At 44.5% G+C, this 24283-nt stretch overlaps 1 protein-coding gene across 3 annotated transcripts in view; it reads left to right on the top strand.

Moving 5' to 3' along the window:
• NKAIN4 (Na+/K+ transporting ATPase interacting 4) overlaps positions 1–24283 on the top strand; it is a 52144-nt gene that overhangs the window by 26507 nt on the left and 1354 nt on the right. Inside the window, exons 4-7 of one of the 3 annotated variants that reach the window (XR_001874897.1) lie at positions 7932–8129; positions 16009–16069; positions 19118–19202; positions 23743–23830. Coding sequence is in view for 2 of the 3 variants with exons in the window: in XM_017815350.1 (XP_017670839.1) it covers positions 7932–8129; positions 16009–16069; positions 19118–19202 (344 nt within the window). In the remaining variant the exon portion in view is untranslated. The remainder of the gene's footprint in view (positions 1–7931; positions 8130–16008; positions 16070–19117; positions 19203–23742; positions 23831–24283) is intronic. The other 2 variants (XM_017815350.1, XM_017815351.1) reach the window with 2 other exon arrangements.

Below are 24283 nucleotides of genomic sequence, written 5' to 3'. Positions count from 1 at the left end.
ACTTGCCTGTGGAGGGGGTTGCTTTATGAGGGGATGGAGGAGTATGGAAAAATGAGGAGCCAATGCTGATTTCTGGAGTTCTTTGCTGGTCATTGTAGGTGGTGGCTGGAATAAACCCTGCCCTCATGGCAGGTAGAGTGTATTTGCTTTCCAGAGGTGGGAACAAGAGCCATCCTCACTGAGGAGCAGCTTTGAGGGCTAATTCCCAGCCATAATGCAGAGGTGGCTGAGGAGGGCTATGAGCTAACTAGGTTATAGCTGATCCTTTTGTGATCTGACACCAGCTTGGCAAGAAGGTGTCTGGTGGAGGGAAAGGCCCTTATGCAGCATTGGGTGTGTTCTCTCTGCCAGTCTGTCCCAGAGAAGAGCTGGGCTGAGCTGGACCAAGGACTTTGCTGGAACTCCATACCTGACCAGCTTTTGATATTTTTGTGCCTCTCAGTCCTGCTGGAGACTTAGTGCACTTCAGCTGCAGGGATAAGTACTTGCTTGTTGCCACACCAGGCAAAATATTTCCTATTGTACCTTTTGGGAGAGGCTCTTCTCTCTGCTGAACAGAGAAATCCCTCCCCAGAGGGGTGCTGGGGAGGCTGGCACATCTCTTTGGGATGTGGCTTCCCTGCCTTAATTTTTCCTTCTTAAATACAATGGTAGTTACTCGTGGCTGTTGACCAGGGTGTTGTGAGTTAATATGTAAGCTCTTTGAAGACTAGATTAGCTGAGCATTGCTGTCTCCTTAATGAGGGGTGAGTCAGAAATAATAAAAATGGGAGGCAGCTCCTAAATTAAGCCTGGGCTGTGAGAAATGAATTAAGAAGTGTTGCTGTAGGACAGCAGACTGAGAGTCATTGTAGGATACAGGTTCATTTCAGAGCACTCTACATCTGGCCTAAATTCCCAGGTCATACATTGAAGTTGCAATCATAATTGGAACTGCCCTGTGGTTTTTATCAGGCCGACAGCAAGTCAGGACTGACAGCACAAATCTTTTGCAGATAAGAAAATGTAGCTTCCTAATTTCTCAATTCATCTTTATTTCCCCTCTCAATTATCTCCAGAAACTTTGAGGGAATTCTTGATTATTCATGATCTGAAATCTCTGCCTGAGATGATCTCCATGTTGGCTGCGACGAACTAAAAAAAAGAATTTTATGTAACTATTGAAATGCTCCCTTCTGTGGAGGATATATTGGCTTGGTAAACTGCACTGGGAGCTTCTCTGACAGCCACTGTTTGCTTCCAGCCAGCTGGTTACTCGTGTTTGCTAATCCCAACCTGCCCTGCACCACGTTGGGCTGCTGTTCTGCAATTCAAACAGCACAAACTCCTCTTTCTCCCCTACAGAGCAGCTTCACCTGGTAACCTTGCTCTGTGCTGGGGCTCGTTTTAGCCAAGCCAGCACACAGAGAGGCTTTATTTAGCCTACAGGATGACACTTGTGACTGGGGACTTTTTTTATAGAATTGGGCTGCAGTGTCAGTTGTTACTGACTCGGTGGATTTCCCTCTATGGCTGCACTGAGAAATTAGTTAATTTAGTGGCAAATAGCAAAACCAACAGAGTATTTGTGCTTGTTTGGCAGTAAAATACTTGACAGCCTTGCCTCTGTTCTTAATGAGTTGCTTTCACTTAAAAAAGCTGTTTTGTAAGAAAAACTCAGGATGCTGCTTTCTGTCCTACTTCTCCCCCTTAACTGAAGTAATTTGGGTCTTTGTAGTGGCAAAACAAATCCTCACTTCCACAAGAGACCAAAAGATGCTTCTGAAGCAGGAATTGAGGTTTCTGTAGGACAGTGATGCTTTGTAGGCTGGCCCAGGAGTGGTGTTGCTCTGCTGCTGCATCTCTGGAAACCTGATCCAAAGCCAGCTAGCATCTTACTGATCTCAGTCTTGGGATCAGACCCCAGATCTGGGCTTGGATGCAGTGTTGCAAGGAGCAGGTTCCTCTGTGGGCCCTCAGGGCCCTTGGGAGGAAGCTGCCCCTGATAAGAAGTCAAACACAAAGCTCATCATTAGCCTGGCAGTAAGCAGGGAAATTGCAAATATTGGAAAAAGAGCTTTGGTGGAGTGAGACTGATGGAGCTGGTCTGATAAACACTAACTCATTAACTGCTAGACTAAGCATGAATACACTGGGGAGTGTTTCAGACAGGGTTGTGCTCCCGTACAAGTGCCTTAAGGGACTGATAGCTCTGAGGAAGATCTTCAGGGTGCTGTTTCCTCTGTGATTACTGATGAGCCTGGGGGAGTGGGAGTAGCTCCTGCCAGCCCTGTGCTCACCCCGCTGTGCTCCTGACAAGGGCAGCCTGCCAGGGCGGGCTCTGTCAGCAGCTCATTGATAATGACAGAATGCAGAAAGGGCAGGGAGATGGGAAGAATGGAGTTTGTTAACTTTGGTGGCTGGTAATGACAGACCCACTGCAACTGAGACAGGTGATAACTCAGGTGGGGTGAGAACGGGGAGAAAGGGTACAAGTGTTTCTGATGTAAAAAGTTCAGAAAAAGCCCAGAGAACTGAAAAGATGAGGAAATAGTTATGTGCACTTATTGCAAATTAAAATCACTAGTTGCACTATCCTTAGTTTTTTATGGAAAAAAAACCTACTCTGTGAATCTATTCCTTACTTCTTGGAAGAGCTAAACTGGCCTGATTTCTATCTTTCTATCTTGTCTTTTTTTTTTTTTTTCTTGCAGTCTTTTCTTAGCAGAAATAAGAGCATGAAATATGGCACAGCAGAACTTCATTAGGTGGCCAGACACAAGTGGATCAGCACAAGTGTCTAAGGAAGCACTTTCCTTGGTGCTGCAAGGGCCTCCCTAAGCATGTAGCCTGTGCCAGCTTTCCTGTAAGTGCTTTGCCAATGAGCAGGCGAGTGACAGAGCAATCTGGATTTGAAGGGATGCTCCTCAGCACTGGCAGTGAGGTGGTGATGTGTCTCTGAGCAGCTTTTGGCAGCATTGCCTTGCTGACTTGCTCTGCCCCTGCCTCTGAGCACACTTGCAGCATGTGGGGGAAATGCAGCATCTCCAAGTGCTGTCGCTCTGCTCTGTGGTGGGGCTAACAGCTGAATATCCAGATTGCTGTTCCTCCTCCTGTGGTCTGCTCCTGTTCCATCTCCCTCTCTTCTCTTTGTCCATCTGGCCATTTGATTTGGTGAATTGCTGGGAGATAGCTCTGAAGTTTCTGGGCTGTGCTTGAAATAATACCTTAAGCTTCTCCCTGTCTACCCGAGCGTGAAACACATCCCTCCTGCACCCCCTCAGTCTGAGTTAATTATTAAAATCCTGCTGTTAAGACATATGAGCATCTGTCTGTCCAGCTGCCATGCTGACTGACTCTTCATCATGTACTTGAGAAATGTTCAGAGAGGTTTGAGGAATTGGTGTTGTGTATTTCAATGTATTCCTTTGTATTTTCCCTCTGGAATTGCTCATCTTGGATGGTGATTGTTAATTTATTTTTTTGTCCTTCCTTTATATTCTCTCTAGTCTACACAGTGCTTTGATCTGAATCCAGAGCTGTGGTGGTCTAAATCTCCTCTTGAAGTGGAAGCAGCCCTTAGTAGTCAAATGGGAGTTATTTGTATTCCAGAGAATCTGGACAGCATCTTGGGATGACTTTGTACCTGGGGAAAATACTGTGAGGAGGGTGGATAAATGCATCTGTACTTACAACTGTCCCTCAACTCCCTCTAAATTTAGAACCTTGAAGCCTGGGATTTGGCCTTTAAATGCTGTGACATTGTCAACAAGCCTCCTGAGAGACACTGGAAGTGCTTCTCTGTGTCTCAGGGTGATACAGCTACTTGGCACACAGGACTGAAAGATGAACATCATATTTCCTATTCTAATAAGAAATGTTTCCATCTAAAAAAGATTTTTAAAATGATTCTGCTGTCAAGCTCTGGGGCTCCCATGCGAGGTTCAGTTTGTTCCAGAGCTGTTATAGTGCTGTCTTGCCTGATAATTAAGGAAATTTGGGGGAGGCGGTTCAGAAGGCTGTTAACAACAAGAAATAAAACCATCTCTGATAGTGTCCCTTAGCAAATAATTTCAGAACAGCTTTCAGAAAGCTATTTTAGAAAAGAAATGCATCTGGCTCTGTGGGTGTTAGAGGTAGGTGTGAGTTTCCCGTGGGACACGGTGGGGTGAGGCTGGGAGCGGAAAATAGACTCTGTAAAATGTAGGTACTGCTGTTTTAGTGCTGCTTTAGTGCTGTTGTCTTCCTTCTCACTCTGATGGCAAACGGATGGCAGCCAGGTGCTACAACAGTTCAGAGTGAGCTGTGATTTTTTTGGCTGGCCTTCAGCATGCTCCCGAGAAGGAGCTTGTGTCACTCTTGGCTCATATTTCTCTCCAGGCTGAAGGTTAAAGAGGCAGCGATAGCTCTGGAAAGAAGAGAGGGGGAGTGCAGTCACACACAGATCCCTCTCTGCAGCAGGGCTTGCTCACTGCTGGGACTGATTAACCTCTTCCGACCCACAAGCACTTCTGGGAGTATTTCGGTGTGTTTAGATCCCAAGTGCGTTGCAGAAAGGTTTTGGGAAACAGCTGTTCCCTGGACTTTCTTACAGCTGGTTCTTTTCTCCTGATTTTAGTGTGCTGTTCTATTCCATAGTTTCACTTCTCTCCAACCACCTTCTCACAAATGAAGCTGGCAAACCACAGGAGACATCCTGGGATTGTTTTCCTCCTCTCCCAGCAAGCACTGAGAGACTGGAGGTCAATTAGGGGATTTTCCTGAGTGCTTTTTTATTGTGCCCCATCATGCAGGTACCTTCCCAGGGCATCCAGCCAGGGACACAAGGAAAGGAACAGCACTGCTTTGCATGTTGAAACCCTCTTATTCGTGCTGCCCTCCTGCCCTGCTGTGCTCCAGACAGATGCTGGTTCAGAAAGGTGTCTCTGAACACAAAGACATCCATGATCCCAGTGTGCAATCAGTATTCATTTTACATCTGTGAGATGGATGGCTCATGAGTGCAAGTCATTGTGGTGCCTTTAGAATCCAAATGTGCTCAGTTTTTCCAATCTGTTCTTCACTGATGTATAATTTTTTAATTTTTTTTTTTTTTTTTGGACAGAGCTGGAGTGTGATTGGAGGCAAAAAGAAGCCAGTGCTGGTTAGGACCTCCTGTTCCTCCACCTGCCAACCTCCAGCCACACCTGTTCTGCTTTTTCAGGCTTAATTCACAAGCAAGTTCAGCTTCTGCAGCAGAGTTAAGCCAGAGCCAAGTCTGGCTGACAAAAGGGAGATTCTAGAAGGAAAGCAGCCTGTTTCTTACTTTGCCAAACACACATCAATGCCTCTGTAAGGAGCAGAGAAGGCACTGAGGGGTCTATTTGCATCAGCGAGGCAGAAGGTTTGGGAAGGCACCATCTGTGAGCTGGGAGAGGGAAGCCTTGGAGACTGAGGTTAAGAGTAGATCCTGTGGTGCCCTAGGGAACAGCTTTGGTTCTGTGCTAACTGGGGGAAGCCCTGGGCAAAGAAACAGGAATTTAGTCTTTTTTTTTTTTTTTTTTTTTTTCAGTATGAGGAAAGTGACTCTTTCCTCCCCCAACCAAAGTGGTGAGTGATTTGTGAGAGGGAGAAGAGCCCAGCAGCTTGGAGGGCTGGCTGTCTCCAGGGGGAAAAGCTCCATGTGTCTCAGAACATGCAAACTTGGGAGAAAAAGAACAAGCTTTGCAGAAAAGATGTGATTTGGTGGAAATGAGATATCTGTGGGCCACTGAAGAGTGAAGCCCAGCAGAGGGAGCAAGCCAAAGGCGTCTGCCAAAATTGTGAGAAGCTGGAAGAGAAAACTGTCTCTAGAAGTGGAGCTAACACAGCACCTTGCACTGTAACTGCATTACCCTGTAACTGTCAATCCCAAAATTATTCCCCATAGCCTTCGAAATGCAGACAGCTCCCTCTGAACTCCCAGCTGTTAATGGAGTTTTCCCCATTGTCTTTGCTGCTCAGGCTGCTTTTGCACTGGTGCCACACTCCATCTCCGTGCCCTCCTCCATCTCCTGTAAAGCACATGCCATCTGCTGTGGTGATTATGTCAGGAGCTTTGGCAGCTGCCTTCTCACTTAATTGTCCACATTTCTTAACATGTGCTTCCTGCAGCATATTTTAATAACGGCTCTGCAGGCTGGTTTTGAGTCTCTGTGGTGGGTGGAGGGAACCCCCACCATGTGCAGAGCAGGGCAGTTGGTTTCTGTTCACAGGTTATCTGGCTGGAATTTGGAGTTCTGCCCTTGCAGCTCGAGTTTGTCCCTGGAGATGCTTCTCTTGTCCATGTTTGTATCTTCTGGGCTCCTGTGTTGGCTGTGGAGACAAGCCCTCTCTCAGGAGGGTCATTTGGAGCAGGAGCTTGGATAAGCTGCTGTGAATCTGTTTTTCCTCTTGACTCTGAGGGGAGCTGGCACAGAGGAGCTGCCACAGGTTTCCCATGCTGGGAAGTGTGAATACCCCAAGCTCTGACTGCTGGGAGCCACTGCTTCCCTCCAGAGACTGTGTAGGACCCTGGCACGAGGAGTGTGAAGTAGGTTATGAATAGGTACTAAAACGTTTAGTAATGGATAGGTAGGGTGTGTAACTCCAGTACCTATCTCTACTCTGCAGAGACACAGATTAAAAAATTGTAATGAAGACAATCTATCCTTTAGAATAAAACTTCCAACCTGTTGCCTTGTTTTGGGGTCAAGAGGGGTTGTTGATTCTGCATCAAACTGACCTGAGGGGGCTGCTGGGGCACCCAGCACTTGTCACTCATCTGCAAAAGGATGCAGCTGCTCTGTTCAGCCACTCCTGAGTTTGTCTTTTACTCCCTACAGGGCTTTGCCATGTCCTGTAAGCTCAAAAATTCCAATCTGGGTATTCTTTTCTCAAGTGTGAGGGAAGTGTGGTCATTTTTAAGTGAGCATCTGGCTGCACATCAAACCCCTGCACCACTTGAGTGGCATTTCACTCTGTAACCCCCTCAACGGCCTGGTTGAAGGTATTTAACAAGCAAAGACAAGAACAGCAAAACAAAAAGCCTCTCGGGGTAGGGAGGATAAGGAATTGCTGGGGAGGTGTTTACAAGAAGCTGCAATCAGCACCCTGAGGTCAGCTTGGCTGGGCAGTCTGACCTGGGGCTGACAGAAAGTGCAGAAAAAACAGGTCTGAAGAGTGTGGAAGGAAGTCAGAAATGGTACAGGAGCTTGTCAGGTGTGTTAAAAGCTAAGAACAGAGGAAGGTCTGTTGTGTTTTGAAACTCACTTTGGGGTTATGGAGTTCATATTTTTCAGTTCTGTGACAGGACACTTTGTGCTGCCTTGTTTACCTTTTTCTTCTATATTTTCAAAGTTAATCTCCCAAGCCCAAAGGCTGAGGATTTTTTTCTGGGTGCAGGAACCACTAGCAAAGTGTTCTTGGGTCTGCAGTCTAGAAAGTGTCATTCTAATTTGGAAGCTACTCATGCCTGCTTCCAAACTATGCTATGGGATAGTCAAATAGGTTTGTTGGAGTGCTGTAAGGCTGCCTCAGAAATGGTTTAGAAGAAGCCTGCCTGTGAAATATGTTTAGATTAGATAATAGGAAAAAATTCTTCCCTGTCAGAGTGATGAGGCCCTGGCACAGGTTGCCCAGGGAAGCTGTGGCTGCTCCATCCCTGGAAGTGCTCAAGGCCAGGTTGGATGGGGCTTGGAGCAACCTGGGATAAAGGATGGTGTCCCTTTCCATGACAGAGGGGGTGGAACCAGATGATCTTTAAGGTCCCTTCCAACCCAAAATCATTCTATGAGGGAATATAAAGCCAATGTACTTTGATCTGTGCTGGCATTTCCTGAGAGTGGGGATCTCAGAAACTTTAGGTTTCCCATCTATTTACTATGACCTCCATCTGACAGCCTGTCTGACACTCTTAAAGTCAACAGGGATCTCTTTGCAACTTTTCCCTCCAGGACAGCGAACTCCTGACGTTCAACATCTCCCGGCACCAGTCGTGGTGGAGTGAAAATGGCCCTGGCTGTGTAAGGAAGGAGGCTTCAATGTCTGGCATCAAGGGGCTGGATAACCATTCCTACATCTCTGTCATAGGCTGTGCCCTGGAGTACAGGTACATCGAGGTCATGCACAGCTCCTTCCAGATCCTGATTGCGGTGAGTACATCACTGAGGGGTAGGATTTGTTGAGGAGATGCTGTTTGGTTTTGTTTTTTCCCAGGCACAGAGGTTGGCCCATGTTTTCCACCACATTTTGTATCATCTGATTGAAAAGGCCTCTGCAAATTCATTTTGTCTGATTGTTCTCCTGTTCTCTCTTTTGAAAAGTGTTGCTTGAAAGAATTGGAAATGGATACCAGCAACCTAATGCCTGAAGTAATGCATCCATCCAACCATACAATAACAAATTATTCTGTACCCTGTTGGGGGGGGTGGAAATTCATGTTTTGACAAGGACAGAGACCCTTCTGGAGAGGGGTAAAGAGACAGGAGTTTTGATAGGATGAGAGGAAATGGCCTTAAGTCGCACCCAGGGAGGTTTAGTTTAGATTTTGGGGACAATTTCTTCACAGAAGGGGTTGTAAAGCACTGGAACAGACTGCCCAGGGAAGTGGTGGAGTCACCATCCCTGGAAGTGTACAGAGAATGTGTGGATATGGCACCTGAGGACATAGTTTAGTGATGAGCGTAGTGGTGGTGCTGGGTTGATGATTGGACTTGATCTTAAAGGTCCCTTCCAACCTTAGTACTTCCATGATTCTATGAAGGATTGCTCTCCTTCCCCGTGGCTTAGTGCTGGGTGCCAGAGCACACAGATGCACATTAAGAAGAATTAAAAGAGAAAAGATCCTCGTCTTCAGAAAATGAAAAAAAAAAATTTAGGGAAGCAGTAAGCAGCATATTTCCCTTTTGCTGACACCCAGGATATATGCACTAAATGTTCTCATCCACTCTTTCCTCATCAGTCTTCCACAGGCTTTTTAAAGTACTCTGCAGAAATGCAATGTCCTTAATGTTCACCGTTAATTATTTCTCACTTGTCTGTGAAATTAACTGAAGCAAAATGTCTGTTTTCCCCCTCACTTTGTGGGTGCTCTTGGATTTTGTAGCTGCATTAGAGTCAGCAGCCCACATCTCTAATCTGCTTTGGGTTGTTACTTTGGGGTTAATGGCTCTAAGTACAGATGTGGAATGGTGAAACATTCACATTTTGGCTTCCAGTTTTGGCTTAAAAAAGAGAAGTATCTTGCCCTGTTTAAATATTAAAGGACAACAAATAGTGATTTTCCAAGTTTCTGGATTGCCAAGTACTTCTCTGCACGTTTTTGGTCCTACTTTCCATTGTCCTGGTCCTGCATTTCCTATTAGCTGGGATGATCTGTGTGACCCAGTGAACTGCAGGGAGGGGGGAAGACTCAGCCCCCTTTCTTGCCATGTCACAGAGAAGAGGCAGATGGAGAAGCTCCTATTTCCTGAGTTGGATGGACTCCCTGGCGTGTGCTGGCTGTTAATATTCCGTTAGTTCTCCTTCAGGGAAAATGATCTGCATGAAACTGTCTGAGCTGCTTCCACACACGTGTGTGAGAAAGGCAGACCTGTGCATCCAGGAGAATAGAGCCTGTTGTCTTTTAGAAAGGGCTGTTGGCTGGAACAGGATTGGTGGTGCTGAGCTGGTGCTGAGCCTGAGTTTGGTGAAACAATTGACAGATTTGGAAGTCAGAACATCCCTTTCTAAAGCACAGAAGTTTGTTACTGTTCACATCCTTCCTGAACTCCTGAGCTGGCACAGCCCCTGTGCCCTGGGCTAGAGGTTGAGCCAACAAAAGGTCCTGAGTTTGCTTGGAGCAGATATTTGTTTTTTGGCAGCTTACTGACTTAGGCACGTGGCCCTGGGCTAAGTGATCACACTGATACATAGGACTCTGTCTCTGGCAGTGGTTTTTCCTTTGCTTCTTCCCAAAGGCACGTGACAATATTCTCTGTGCATCTGCAAAACACCACTAAGGGGCCAGATGGGGAGACAGGAGGGAAATATAAGATAAAATAGGATTTAGGCAAATATTTTCTCTCTCCTTCTCCCTCAGATCTAGGGTGAAATGGGTTTTTGAATCCTAAACTCTGGAAATGAGGCTAAAATACTTGTAGGCAAGAAACCCATATGGGCTGAGCTATGCAGGGAACTAAGTTTCTACTTGTCCTGAAATAAAAGGAGAGTATTGAAGCCCCAGGCATGTAACTGCTGCTGGCTCTGGAATGCTTATATAATTTTATCATGTAGTGGGAGAAATAGAGCTTTTCCCCTCTGCTTTGAGGTCAGGCAGAAAGCAAATCTTCTCGCTTTCTCCCTCAGACCTTGCCTGAAAGCAGTCAGCCAGTTCTCTCCCTTTTTACTCTCTGAGGGTCAAACTCTTTGATCCCTGCCAGTATCTTTTTCTGTTCTCTTTATCTCACTTTGAGGCAGGTTTTATTACAGGCAGCTGTCCCCGGGGCTCTGGCAGGTACAGTGCTGCAGACAGGCAGATCGATGGTACAAAAACACGACCAGGAACTTGAAGGCTCAGGGGATGCAGCAAGAGACATGACCTAGTTCCCTCCTTGTCTGAGACCAGAATAGCCAGTTCCCTGTTAAGAAGGGCAAGGGACAGACAAAACTGTGTTTTCTGTAGTTTGTTTTTGCTTTGCCTAATGGTTTTTAGAAGTTGTGAAGGTGTGGTTGTGCGCTCGGCTTTGCTTGGTTTTTATCCCAGATATAGCACTGTGAAATCCATGGTCTTTAGCTATGCAGCACCCAGCTGTGGGTATTTTGGTTGTTTTCTGGAAGAACCAGTTCCTTGAGACTACTGCACAGTGTTGTGTATGTGGGGCAAGGCTCACCAAATTCAATCTTCCACACCAAAGGAGAGGGAAAGCAAACCTGAACCCATATGGTGAACACAGTGTTGGCTGTCGTCTTGACTCCTGCTGATGTATCATCCTGCTCCTGGGCATACATTTGAGGATACATAAGGTCTCAGTCTGCTTTTGCTCAGAGCTTGTCTGTACTCCTTGAAGGCAAAAGCAATCCCTTTAATCTGGAATGCCATCAAACTTGGGCATATTAGTCACCACATGTGATACAAGTAGCTGTAGGGCCCAACATGAAAATCTTTCTCAATGCTTTAGCATGAAATACATCGGAGGAATAAGCTTATTGTGACATCTAAAAGTCTGCACTGGTATAGAAATGAACTGTAAAACTAATCCTGCCAGCCCAGTTAGGGAATGGAACAGCAACTGCTTTGTTAAGGAAAGAAATCTGCTTTGTTTTTGTCCTAGCAAGGATTCATCTTGCCTCTCCCCAGCTTGCCAGCCAGCAGGGAGAGGAGCGATTCCCAGTTCTGAAATACCTGGCATAGCTCTGGGCTGTCCATATGGTAGTTCTGGGAGTGGGGAGGGTTAGACTTTTCCCGAGGCTTCATTGAATTTGGTAGAAATTGGAAGTGTCTCACTGCCTGCCTGTCTGCTGTTTTCAGTCAGACTGACAGGTTGGAAGGTTCCCAGGAAGGCAGCAATGCAAGCCTTGACAGCAGATGTTATGTGAGAACCAAGGCACAAGAGATGCTTTGCTCTTGGCAGAAGGTAGGTTTTCAGTGGCTGTATTGCATCCAAGGAGTAAAGAAGGTCAGGGAATCAAAGGATTTTGATTGCCTCCCTTTGGCTATCTGGCCACAATAGCCCTTTCACAAGCTGGATTTTTGCTTTCTCATAGCAGAGATCTCTTCATTTCCCCCTCTTGCGCTGATGAGAGTGTACACACTTCATTAGCTCTGATTAGAAGTGAAACCTAGAATGCATCTGCCCTGAAGGAGGAGACTGCACCTACTCTATGTGGTGAAAAAAGCAACAGCAAGTTTGTCTATTGAGAGAAGAGTTGGAGAGTCCAGACTCTTCACTAGGACAGAAGTAGACTAAGATCTTACACAAGCAACAGTAACACCTCCTAAAATTTGCCTTCCCATCCTTCGTGTATTTTGCACACTTGCTGCCAGCTGGTCCCTTTTCTGTAGCTCTTGCTCTAATTCAGTCTTTCTGGCTCCAGCACCTCAGTTCGATGCTGCTGTTTTAGGAATCGCTGTGGAAAAGTTAACTTCAGAGGGCTGAGGGGCAGAGGGATGTTCAGACATATGTTTTCCTCATTCCCTTTGGGCACACTTGTCTCTTCCTGTCTTTCCTGCTCTGTTTATTTGCCTGCAGAGTGCTCGGGACGCCCCAGCTCCATCCTCTTTTGTTCGGCAGCATGTGCATTCCCAGGCTGTCTGACGGGCTGATGGAACACACCTGCCTACAACATGTGTTCCTAATAAAAAGGCTTAATTGGATACTTCTGCAGCTTGGAGAAAGCTGGTACTGAACAGGCAGAACAAGCAGAGAAACAGCAGCAGAGGCTAAAGCCCTAGAACATTCTTTGGGGAATTAGAGCAGTAGTTTAGTGTCATTTTACATCTTCCACCTCCCCTGCGTAATTTGCAAAGATCTAAGAATTATTTTTGTTTTCCTAAGATAGTAGAGATTAAAGCCCTCTTTTTGCGTTGAAATCAGCAACCAAGATGTGCAAGGGTGGGATTCCAAATTCTTGGCCTCCCTGAGGCTTTCTGCTCTGTGTTAATTGCTCAGAACCTGAGTGATGTCTGGGGGCTTGATGCATCTTCAACAGGGACTCAGTAAAAAAAGAACTGTTGGTGTCTCCTGGAGTCTGCTCATCCCAAACCCTAGCAGACTCTTCCGGTGGAAAGGACTGGACAGTATGAATGGCATTTCTGCTCTGTAGCTATATTTCATTCATAATTCATTCTGAAGGACATAGGGATCCCTGTGAGTTCAGTTAATCCCTGAGGTGGTATGTTTAATTACAGTTTGGGTCAGCCCATATAAAAATGCAGCTCATGTTTTGTTGTACATCTGTTTGCCACTGAAACTCTCCTGTTCTGGCCAGATCACAAGACTAAAACAACTTCTTTGAATAAAAAGTACCATTAAATAAACAGGGGTTTTTTATTGATGAAATTCATATAAAGCAGGAATGGACTATAAAGTCAATAAAAAGTAGATTTTAAGCACTAAGTAGGTAATTTTGAAACAAAGGGAGGAGATGGAAGAAATAAAAAAAGAAAACCCTCCACTCCAATGGAGCTGGAATTAGAGACTTAGGGAAGTTCACTTCATTCCCTAGTTTTTGTTTGATTGGTTTGTTGTTATGAATGCAAAAAGTCACCTTAGTCATAAAAGGAAAAGTGTATGGGGTGAGTGGAATGATGGTTGAGGGTTATGAGGCATTAATTTCTGTGCAAAACAAACTTCCCAAGTCACTCCTATAGCTTGGTGCTTCTGAACCGTGAAAAATGCTCGGAGGTTTATCAGGTTTGCTGTGACAGTACAGCTGATAATCGCTCACACACTCTGCCCATAAACTGGGCAGGTAAATCATTTTCATTGTTAATTCTATCAGGAGTTTCCTGGCACGGGTATCACATAAGATTTGTGTCTACATGTTATAGAGTATAATAATAGTGAATGGATTTCGGGCTGCCACTTTACACGGCTGTTAACCCAAAAGTTCCTACTCTGAGGCATGATGGGAAATCTGGGGAGGGAGAAGACTGTCCTAGAGTTCCCTTAGAATCAGGGTAGGCGTTCAAGATGCATCTTTCCTGCTTTTCTGTGTGTATGTAAATCGCATGGTTTGATCTTATGTGAAAGGCTGGATCTCCAACCTATGAAAATGCCAGAGCAAGTGCAGAGGGTGTGTGTGACCACACTCCTGATTTGTTGCTTGGGCAAATGCATTTATGCTGGAGACCAGAGTGAGCAGAAGGGTGGGTGGGCGTTTCATGGAATGCTGGGATGTGCAGAAAGCACTCTGTTTTTTCCAAGAGCGTCTCTCGGTGTTAGCGAGGTCGGGTCCCCCCGCCCAGGGGCGAGCGCTCACTGCGGCTTTCACGGGGCTCCCGGGAGCGGCCTCGGGGCTTCAGCACCACGGCCAGAGCCCGGCCCGGGCTCCGAGTCCTGGAATCCTTTGGGTTGGGAAAGCCCTCCAAGATCATCAAGTCCACCTGTTCCCCCAGCACTGCCAAGCCCAACCGCTAAACCATGTCCCCAGGTGCCACATCCACCTGTCTTTTACATCTCTCCAGGCGTGGTGACTCCATCACTGCCCTGGGCAGCTGTGCCAGGGCTGGACAACCCTTTCAGAGAAGAAATACTCCCTAATATCCACTCTAAACTTCCCAGGACACAACTTGTCTGCTTGTTACTTAGGAGCAGAGCCTCACCCCCATCCAGCTCCACCCTCCTGTCAGGGCATTGCTGAGAGCAACAAGGTCCCCCTTGAGCCTCCTTTTCTCCAGGCTGAACCCCCCAGATCCCTCAGCTGCTCCTCATCAGGCCTGTGCTCCAGACCCTTTCTCAGCTTTGTTGCTCTGTCCTGCCCCAGAACTACCACAAACTTAAGGAAAAAAAAAAAACAACACTCCAGGCTTTATGTTAGCACAGTATAGGCAATAGGAGAAAGAAAAAAATCTCTGATATTCTGATTGTTTTGTTTAGCTTTGTCTGCCTTTAAAAAGCAATGCTTCCACTCAGAGGCAATTCTGAAAGTCAGCAGGTACAATTAGACTGGCCATTGCACGTGGTCTTGTGGTTAGCATCACACCCAGAGCATTTATTTTACCCTGTCACTCGTTGAAACTTAGCCTGAAGCAGCCCTGGTTTCAGAAATGCACAGCAGGGGAATGAGGGAGTCCCCAGAGCTATCCCTCCTCCACAGAGGTGCTGGGATGTGCTTCCATAAGGCTCACCCAAGAGGACAGGAGTGAGCTGGCTTGTCTTTCATATGATTACAGAAAAATGTAAAGGAAAAACGGGGTTTAGTGATGCTACAAAAACATTCCAATTCCTTTCCAACAAGGCGTGTTTTGTCAGGGAGAGCTGGAAAAACCCCGAATGTTGTATAACTCCCCAGTAGAAATCTCATTATCTTGCCTTTTGTTTTCTGGTGTGATGTATTTTTCTGTCATATTAAAAATGAATGGACTCTACTTTTCAAGCCCTACCATGCATCATTCTGTCTCCCCTTGGAGTGAGTCACTGTGTGTTACAGGCTGACTCTTGCTTGAAAGAATTGAGTTCACAGTGGAAAACAATTATGCCTCACAATAACTTTACTAACACAGTTACTGTCAACCAAGATCTCTCTAAGTGGGGTGTTATGTAAAGATGTAAAATGAAGGACGGAGAGGATATTTGATTAACAGGAAGAAAGCAAAGCAAAATAAGACCCTTCTGGATCTAGAATGCTTAACTCCCGTAGTACCAGGAGTTTGTTTCTCTGTTCAGGCTGAGTAACAACTTGCTACTGAGGCTGAATGAGGCAGTTCTGATGTGTTAGAGCTTCTACAAACTACGAGCTGAGCTACTAAAGATTTCAGTGTCTCTGAATTTTTCTGCCACTACATCACCATTTTTATGGTTAACTACCTTCTCATCTGCACAAAAACTACTCACATCTGATTGGTAGCTCCTGCACCGAATTAATTTCTCTTCCCTTGCATGCCCCATATGACAGGAATGCAGAGCTGACGAGTTCTTGTCCCTGGACCTCCTAATAAAACCTACCCCTGTGTGTCTCCTGTGTGTAGCCATCTGTCTAAAACATTACACAAGGCCCTCTCCTGCATCTCCATCACTTCTCACAGAGAGTTTCAGTTTCAGCAAAGCCAACCCATGTTCTTGCCAATCACTCACACAACTGCATGCTGCTACTCTGAAGGTGAGGGTGAGCCTTGCAAGTTTTTATTTTCAAGCTTTGATTGTGCTCCATTAGCATCTTCCCTGACACCTACACCTGCACCTCCTGCCTACAGCAAATAAGACTTGGCTCCACCATCACAGTAATGCTGCCAAGAGGAGTGTAAATACTGGCTGTTGAAGTGCTGCTGAGCTGGTTTTGACCGGGCTCACACGACTGATTCTAAAATGATTTATTCTCTCTATTTTCCAGCTGGTGGGCTTTGTCTACGCCTGTTACGTTGTTAGTGTTTTTACAGAAGAAGAAGACAGCTGTAAGTATTTGTCAACAGATCCCTTGGCAAAAGGTTATAGTGAATGTTATTTCTCTCTCAGATGTTTGTCTGTCAGGACTGAGTTGCTATCAGATTTCTTTCCATCTCTGCCTCTATGGGATGTGGCACTACCTGCCTCTCAAGGATCAGCTGGTTTTACTGCGAGGGTTTTTTCCCCCCATGTCAGTATGTGTTAGATGCTGTAATTCTGCTACACTTCCACCATAAAAGAGCTTGGTTTTGACTTCTCAGCTGGATTAAGCTTTAGAGAAACTGGGCAGCTGCTTCTGTTCTCAAGCTTGTATAGCCTAAGAATAATGCTACTGAAATATTACTGCTGTGATTAAGAGCACCTACGACAATTCATCCCAGTAGGTGACCTGCTGAGTCTCGTGTGCCACAAGCTGAGGATGAAGGAGAACATGAGATTTCTTGCCAAGGACCAATCTGACCACTTAATTTAAGAGCAGAGGAAGTACTGTACTTGAATGACAAGGAGGAGGAAGGAGCCAACCCCCTCGTGTTTGGCGCACAAATCTCTTCAGTGACGTGTGTCAGCAAAGGCTCCGGGGCATCACCTGGGTCTGTGGGATCTGTGCAGGTATCCATAACCTGACCTTGGATTACTTTGCCCTTCTAAAACCCAAAACGTTGAGACCAATAATTTTACAAACAGAAGAATGGATGCATAGAGTTAAAACAGACGTGGAGTTTGATTTCTTTGGCAATGTGCTGGGCCTAAGCCAGTTTACTCCAGCAAAGGCTCTGATCCACAGGCTTTGCATCCAAATATCAATTCTTTAAGACATTGATTAGGTTTGTGCAAGCAGCTTTGTTGTTTTAAAGAGCAGCTGGCATGGATGAGAGCTGAAAAACAACAACTGAATATTTGAAAGTGTGTGAAGAATGTGTTTTCATAGGAGTGAGAGGAGATGCATTACTTATCTGACTTGTCCTCATGTTTTTTTTCTTCCTTCCTGTGTGGCTGAACTCATTCTAGTGGCTTTATTGATCATTTTGTTTAGAGCTTGGCAGTGCACTTAGAGAAGGTGCTACATTATAGTAATATTTTTGAAATTACCCTATAGCTCTTCTATTAGCTAAACAGCTTCAGTTTTGAGCCCCTGCTGAATATTGTAAAGCAGTAACTTGACAGAGCTCATTTTTATAGTAGGGATCCGTTAGGAGAAGCAACCACATGGAAGGAAGCTTTATCTAGAAACACAGAGCTGTTAATTTCAGGATACATATTATTTTTTTTTCCACTAACAAATTCACTTTCCCTCCCAGTTTCCCAGCTTGGAGTTAAAATGCCAGCTTGAATAATTAACAATGACAAACCATCAATATTTCACACTCGCAGGGGTAGATCCTTCCAGTGACCTGAATAAATTTGAGCTGCGTTTTAATTTTCTCTTCCATTTGTGGTTTCCTTTAAATGTTGCTTTGATATGCAGCATGAAGTAATTATAAGTGCTGAGGCACATTAATCAGGAAGCTCCTGCTAACGTGATTTTCATGAGAAAACACAGCAGTAGGGATCTACTAATGCTGATTTGTGGGCAGGAATATTTTAGATGTGCTAATGCACTGTAATATATTGCAACAATGAACCACACTTAAGATTTTTTTTTAAGTGACTTGGATTTTGAGTGCACTCAACCATTATCCCATAGATGCTCAGATGATAGGACGTGTCTTTGTTCAAGGTACTAGACAGTTACTCAACTGCAGTTCTTTAAGGTTTCCTAATTTAGGCATTCCACAACTGAGGTAATAAAGTGTCTGTTTTTCAAAAGTGCAGCCTTTTTTTGATTTTAAGATACTCAAATGTTTTCAAAATTGGCTGAGGAAAGGTCAAGTCTCACTGGAAATATTTGGGAATTATCCCCACAATTCACTTAGAACCTCTACAGATTTCACCCATCACCTGACAGTTGTTCCAAAATCACAGTGTCAGCATGAAGCTCTCCATCAAGATGGAATTTCTCAGAATCTCTTGCCCTTAGGTTTCTAAATATATTTTTAAGAGGTTTTTTTTTCAGATTCAGTATATTAGTAACTATTTTTTTCTGTTGTTTGATCACTGAAAAATACCAAAACTCTTCAGCTAAAATTTAAAATAATAGTGCCACCTTCAGGAAAGAAAAGTAAACAGGCACTTATATAGTTAATAAGACTTTCCAGTCATTTTTAGATGGCACTTGGACAGGATGGCTTTCACACTTCCAAACGAAATGCACTAACTTGGCACCAAAAAGTGGTCTAAGCTGAATCTATTTTAAAGGTTTTGCAAGGCCTGCAAGGTCAGTCACAAATCACACCACATCACACCCCTCCTGCCCTGGCTGTGCTGGCCAGCTCAGTGATACAGGCTTGGCTTAATGTCAGGGGAACTGAGACAGGCTTGGAAAATGCTTCTCTGGTTACTAAGGGAATTGTCACTTAAAACTCTCCCTGCTGAGTTACGCTGCCCTTCTGTGAACACTGGAGAAGGGAAGCTTTGTTCCTATTTGTACACAATTAAAAGAAATTGAGTTGGCAGAGGGGACGTGAAAAATATCAGAGCTGAGGATAATGAGGTGCTTGCAGTTTTCCAGAGCTGCTGTTGTCTTGCAGGAAAGACAAGTGGGGCAAGAAAATTCCCACTTCACTCTATAGCCTTCAAGGGGATTGCTGTGCTGCCAACTTCTCCCTGGCATTCACTCAGGAGCCGTTCCCCAGCTTCCTCCCTTCGGCACAGTGTGGAACGGCCGAGCCTTTGTAGGCTCACTCTCATGTGAAGTCACAGCGTGCTGGCAATACCCAAGGAGGTTTTTTTTCTGGAGTCTTTTGTTAGCTCTGCTATAAGTCTTGTGTTGGCTGAATCTCCTCTTTGGCACATTTGCCCATCCCAGCAGATCCCAGGAATCCATACCTGAAAAATCATTTTTCTGTTCTGTCACTAATTTTTGTGTTATGCCATGACATGCACCAACCCTTTCTCTCATTTCCTTTCAACTTTCTGGCCATGTTTGTTTGTTTATTTGAGTTTTGATTTTTTTTCAGTTGATTTCATTGGTGGATTTGATCCATTTCCTCTCTACCATGTCAATGAAAAACCCACCAACCTTTTGTTCAAGCAGACATACCTGTAAGTATCATCTCCTGTGCTAAAGAGGCTGTGCTGAGTGTCTCTTGGTTTGGTGGCTCAAGGGTACCACAGGTTTGGGTTTTTCTCCTCCTTGCAGGTTGATTTCTCCAACAGGCTTTTCAGGCATGGAAGGAAGGAAAGAATGGACACCAGAAGGGGTGAAGCAGCCCCTGTTCAGCCCCAGGGTGAAGTTGGAGTTGCTGTGCTTGGCTTATGGCAGGCAGTGCTGTTGGATAGCAAACAGTGGGGCCAGCTATAGGATACTATTGTAAACAAACTACTGGATGCCTTTTCCTTGAAGAAAGCAAAGGGAGGTTTTTTTCAGCCATGATTGGTTCCCAAGCAGAAGCTGTGAGGGAAGAAGGGTCAGCCACAGCACTAGCAGAACATGATCCTCACTGTCAAGGTTAAATTGTGGTCTGTCAGGCAAAGCTTCAACGAAACATTTCTACTGGGGTAAAATTTATACAACATCAAGTTATTTAAGCTGTATTTAGCTCTGTGGACAGTCATAACTGAGCTGTGACCTACACATCTGTGTCATTTTAACCACAGCCCTGTCTGTGTCATCCTCCAATAATCCTCTCACAGTAACACCACAAAATTTGACTTTGTTTTGGGAACAGGGTCTCCCTCTCCCTGCTTGTACTTCCAGGGATCCTGGAGGGTACAAAGGTAACGCTCCAGTGAATTAAATTTAAGTGAGCTTTAGATGGTTTGTATTCAGGAGGGCACAGGTTTGCTCCTAAAGATTTTTTTTTTAAATTTATTTATTTTAAATTCTGTTACCTACAAGAACTGAGGCATCCATGTGTGGGGCAGCCCAAGAGTTCAGCTGAGAGCAGGGAGCAGAAAGGGGAGTTTTCCACAGCAGCATATCTCATACCAGTAACAGAGATCCATTGTTGAATTCCCATTTCTGCCCTCTAACAATCCCTTCCACTGCTGAAGGCACAAGATCACAATTTCACTCTGTCCACTTAAAAGCTGGTTCTTAATAAGATTCTGAAACATAAAGGCCAGTATTGTCTGCTTAAAACAGCAAGGAGACGTGATTTTTTAATATTTTTTAAATTGATCTGTAAGAGGCAGTTCAACACGTAGAGGTTTTTTTGAAGCAGCTGCTAAGAGAGGTTGTTTTGGGGAATAATGTTACCAGAGAGTAACAAAAGGAAGGATGTGAGAAGGAAGGAGAAGACTGGGACTGAAGGAAGAAAAACTCTCCCCAAATAGATTGGTAGATGTGCCCCTCTAATTCCACAAGAACTTACTGCCCACTTTGTCACTGCAGCACAAGATCAGGAGAACAACTAATTTTTGCAAAGCAGTTGAATTCCCTGTAACTTTGGGGGTTCTATACTGTTATTACAAGGGATGCTACAGGAGATTAAATATTGATTTCTCTCTCATTTTGTCACAGTGGGGTGGAATTTTTCATAGTCTGCAGAAGCTGTGGAGCCTTAAGCAGCTCCCTGATTTACTCCTTTGATGCAGCAGCCTGCTGAAGGAACATCACACACTTTTACAGTGCTGGGTTTGGGCTGCTTTTTTCTTCAAATGACCAATTCTGGTTGTGAAAAGGGGCTATTGCTTATAAATGAAGTTTTCTATGTGGGGAGACTAGAATACAGACAGAACTTCAAAATGTAAGACTTCCTGCCAGGGCCTCAGTAAGATGGGAAGCTGCTGCTGAAGTACACAGATAATTTTGCTGTTCCTCACTCCCATTCTTCAGCCCATCACTTCTCTGTTGATGGCTTCTGCCACCACACAAGAGTATTTCTTTCTGGCTAACAGCACGTGAAAACAGCTGCTGAGCAGTAGATAAAGTGACCCTCTATAAATTTCACAGCAGCCACCAAACAGCAATTTCTGCTTATTTATTTCAGCCTTGCTATTGCCTTTCTTCCACATGTACGAGTGGGAGTGAGGGGAGGAAGGGATTATTGATTCTCAACTAATGATACCATGGAGTGTTGCAGTCTGGGGCACTGAGTGCCAGATGCCCTCATCCTGCTGTGAAAATCCTTTAGTGATGACTTGAAGGCATTTTTTTTTTTTATATCCTGTCCAAGAAGATGCAAAACAACAAATACATCCAACTTCTTTGAAGTGTAAATTTATAGAAGAGCTAAGGACCTGGAACATGGGCTTTCTGGTTTTAACTCCTTTTTGTTAATGGAAATGCTGAACAAAACCAAATATGTTCCACACAACTACTGACTTGGAGCTGACTACAGCCATGAACTTTTATTTCAGGATGGCATCACTCCCTTGTCCTGATAATGCACTTGCTGGGCTGCCACAACTCTCTAACAGGATCATTTTCCTTGCTTCCCTAATGGAATTATCCTATTCACTCCAGTTTTATTTATCCTTTTCTGATAAGATCACACTCTTTCCTCTCAATGTGCCCTTTTTCCCTTGTCCTGGCTTGCATTTTTCCCTAATCTCTCTTCTTCATCTCTCCAAATTTATGAGTTTTCAGAGATCCAAGGCCCCACAGAACACTGATGTGACCTGGACTGATGAGCACGGTTTATACCCAAGACTAACCCTCACAATCTCTGTATTGAACACACAGCCCAAGTTAGAAAACTTTTAAATATGCTGCCACAGTTTGAAGATACTAAAGGGAAACTGCAGTGTTCCTTGGCAGCCTAATTCAGTGGTTATCAGCTGCTAAATTCAGTATTCAAACTGTACACCCCATTTCTGGCCCTCAGCTTCCATCCACTGCTCTGCAAGAAGTTCTTAAATACCTTTGCCTCCTACTAGGAGGAAAAAACATCCCTCCAAAACCTTTTACTGATAATAGGTACTTCCAGACCACAATCCAGTTATCTCCCAGCTTCATCATAGTGATATACTGCCTTCCTTGACCTCAGTTGCAAGTCTTCATTTAGTGGAAAACCTGACAAATTATCAAGTCAGCTGTTATTTTTCTCTATTAAAAAAGCCAACAGCAACAAAAATCAACCATCATTTTGTACTGTTGCTTAAAATGGCAACATTTAAGTGTGCTTCATCTTAATTTGTACCTCCAACACTTACACAGCAAAAATGGTTGTCTAAAAATACAGTTATTTCTATTTAGGTTCCACAACTGTTTCTGCTCTACATTTCATTGACTCCAGGGGAGTTTTGCTGGGATAGTTACTATTTCAAGTCACAACCTTAAGTAAAAGAAGCTCAAATTGTCATGGAAAAATTGCTCTGGAAGTTTTACTGTGTAACAGAAATACCCTTAATCTCACTGCTGATTACCAATTAAGGGACTACACTAATTATTTAATAATAATAATATATCAGGAATCTCAACAGAAGACATGTTAAAGTCTTCAGTGCCTGAGTTTCTGTGTCAAAGTTCTTAGCCAAAGGATAATAAATCACTTACTGAAAGTCAAAGTTACTCTCCTGAGGCCAAAAGAGTTTTCAGGAAGGAAAGGCTGAGCCCTTTCCCCTCCTTTAGCTAAAGCCCAAGTTCAGGCTGGTGCTGGCACCACTGTCTCCCCTTGGGCTGCACAGCTCAGGCCCTCAGCTCCAGGTTTTGTTCCTGTTCACTTGTGGTCACAGAACTCTCATCATTTGAGGCAAAGAAGCATTTTTGCACCGATAACTGTGGAAGGGTTAACTGAGCCAGCTTTGACATTTCCCACTAAAGCTCTTATCTCCAAGCACCCTGCACTACCTGCCAAGGCAGGAGGAGACCCAGAGCATCCTGATCATTTGTCAGCACTTCCCTCCTGCTGCATCCATTTAGTCTCTTGACATCATTCTCCGAATTTGTTTCAGAAAGCATTGCTGTGCAATCTCAATTATAAAGCAGAATAGCCTCAAAGCACGATTTTGTACACAGTTTAATGCTAAAGCAAGAACCTGCTGGGTGACAGGAGGTAGCCTCTATTTATTTAAAAGGTACAAGGATGAACAATAGATCTTCCTGCCTTTTAAGACTGCATTTATAAGGCCAAGCAGCGAATTGCACAGTTGTGAAGCTCCAGCCTGTAACACTCACTGTGATCTGGCCCCCCAAGTGCTACATCACATTAATGGTTTGAGAGCCTTAATTTTAATTGTGTGGCCAGATTTCACTGCCTTGCCTTTCCTTGGATCTACCAGTGGAAAGGGCCATATGGTTGGAGAGGGTGTGACTTCTATCAGATGGAGAGCTCAGTATTGACAGGGCAGCAACAGGGGGTATTGGTTAATTGAGTGATCTAAGGCTCCAGTTGGCAATTGCTCACATTAATACTCCCTAATCAATCTTTTGTGGTGCAGTGGCTGCTGGCCATGGGCACGAAGCAGCTGTGGGCATGAGCATTAAAGGACTGGACCCCATACAACAGTCATCCCTTACTGGCTGAAAGGGGGTTCTTCAATAGATCAACTGATAGTTGATCTAACTAATAACATTACTTAAGGATGACCAGAATACTTTACAAAGGAAACTTTTACTTAAACAGGAAAAAAAAATCCCACTTTGTTTTGAGGACAGAAAAAACCCCACAAAACAAAATGCTTCTGCTTCTCTTTCTAGGTAGACTTTTCCCCAAACAAACAGTTTGCTGAATATCAACATGAATTTGCAAACTCTTTTCATCAACCTGAAGCTGCATGTGTAAGAGGTGATGTTTCAGCCAAAAACATTCACTCACCTGTACTGCTGGCTCCCAAAGTAGATCTGCTTATACTGCTGCATCTACACAAAAAGCACATCACCGCAATTCCAAGCAGCTACTTTATTCTAGAGATGACCCTTAGCTTTTTAAATTCCTAACCAAGTTTTGTGTGGCTCCAAATGCTGAGGGACCCATAGATCTAACACTTTGGCTGTTTTATCTGTTCCTTAGCCTAACTGCAGCATATTCAGGTCTGACGTGTGCACAGTGTCCTTGCCAGGCTTGAAGACTACTTAACCACATTACTTCTGAGCTGTCAATCCTATTCCTCATCTGTAATAAGTCATACTTAAAAGCCCAGAACAGGGAAAAAAAATGTCCTAATTCTTTCCCCACCATTTCTCTTCTCATAAGTAAGCAATTGAGTACTTGCTTCACACTGATGTCCCACATTCACCC

The sequence above is a fragment of the Lepidothrix coronata genome, unplaced genomic scaffold (assembly GCF_001604755.1).
Source record: "Lepidothrix coronata isolate B3197 unplaced genomic scaffold, Lepidothrix_coronata-1.0 Scaffold49, whole genome shotgun sequence".
In the NCBI taxonomy this organism is placed as follows: Eukaryota; Metazoa; Chordata; class Aves; order Passeriformes; family Pipridae; genus Lepidothrix; species Lepidothrix coronata.
The sequence above is the reverse complement of the archived record's forward strand: the minus strand, read 5'-3'. Positions and strand labels throughout refer to the sequence as shown.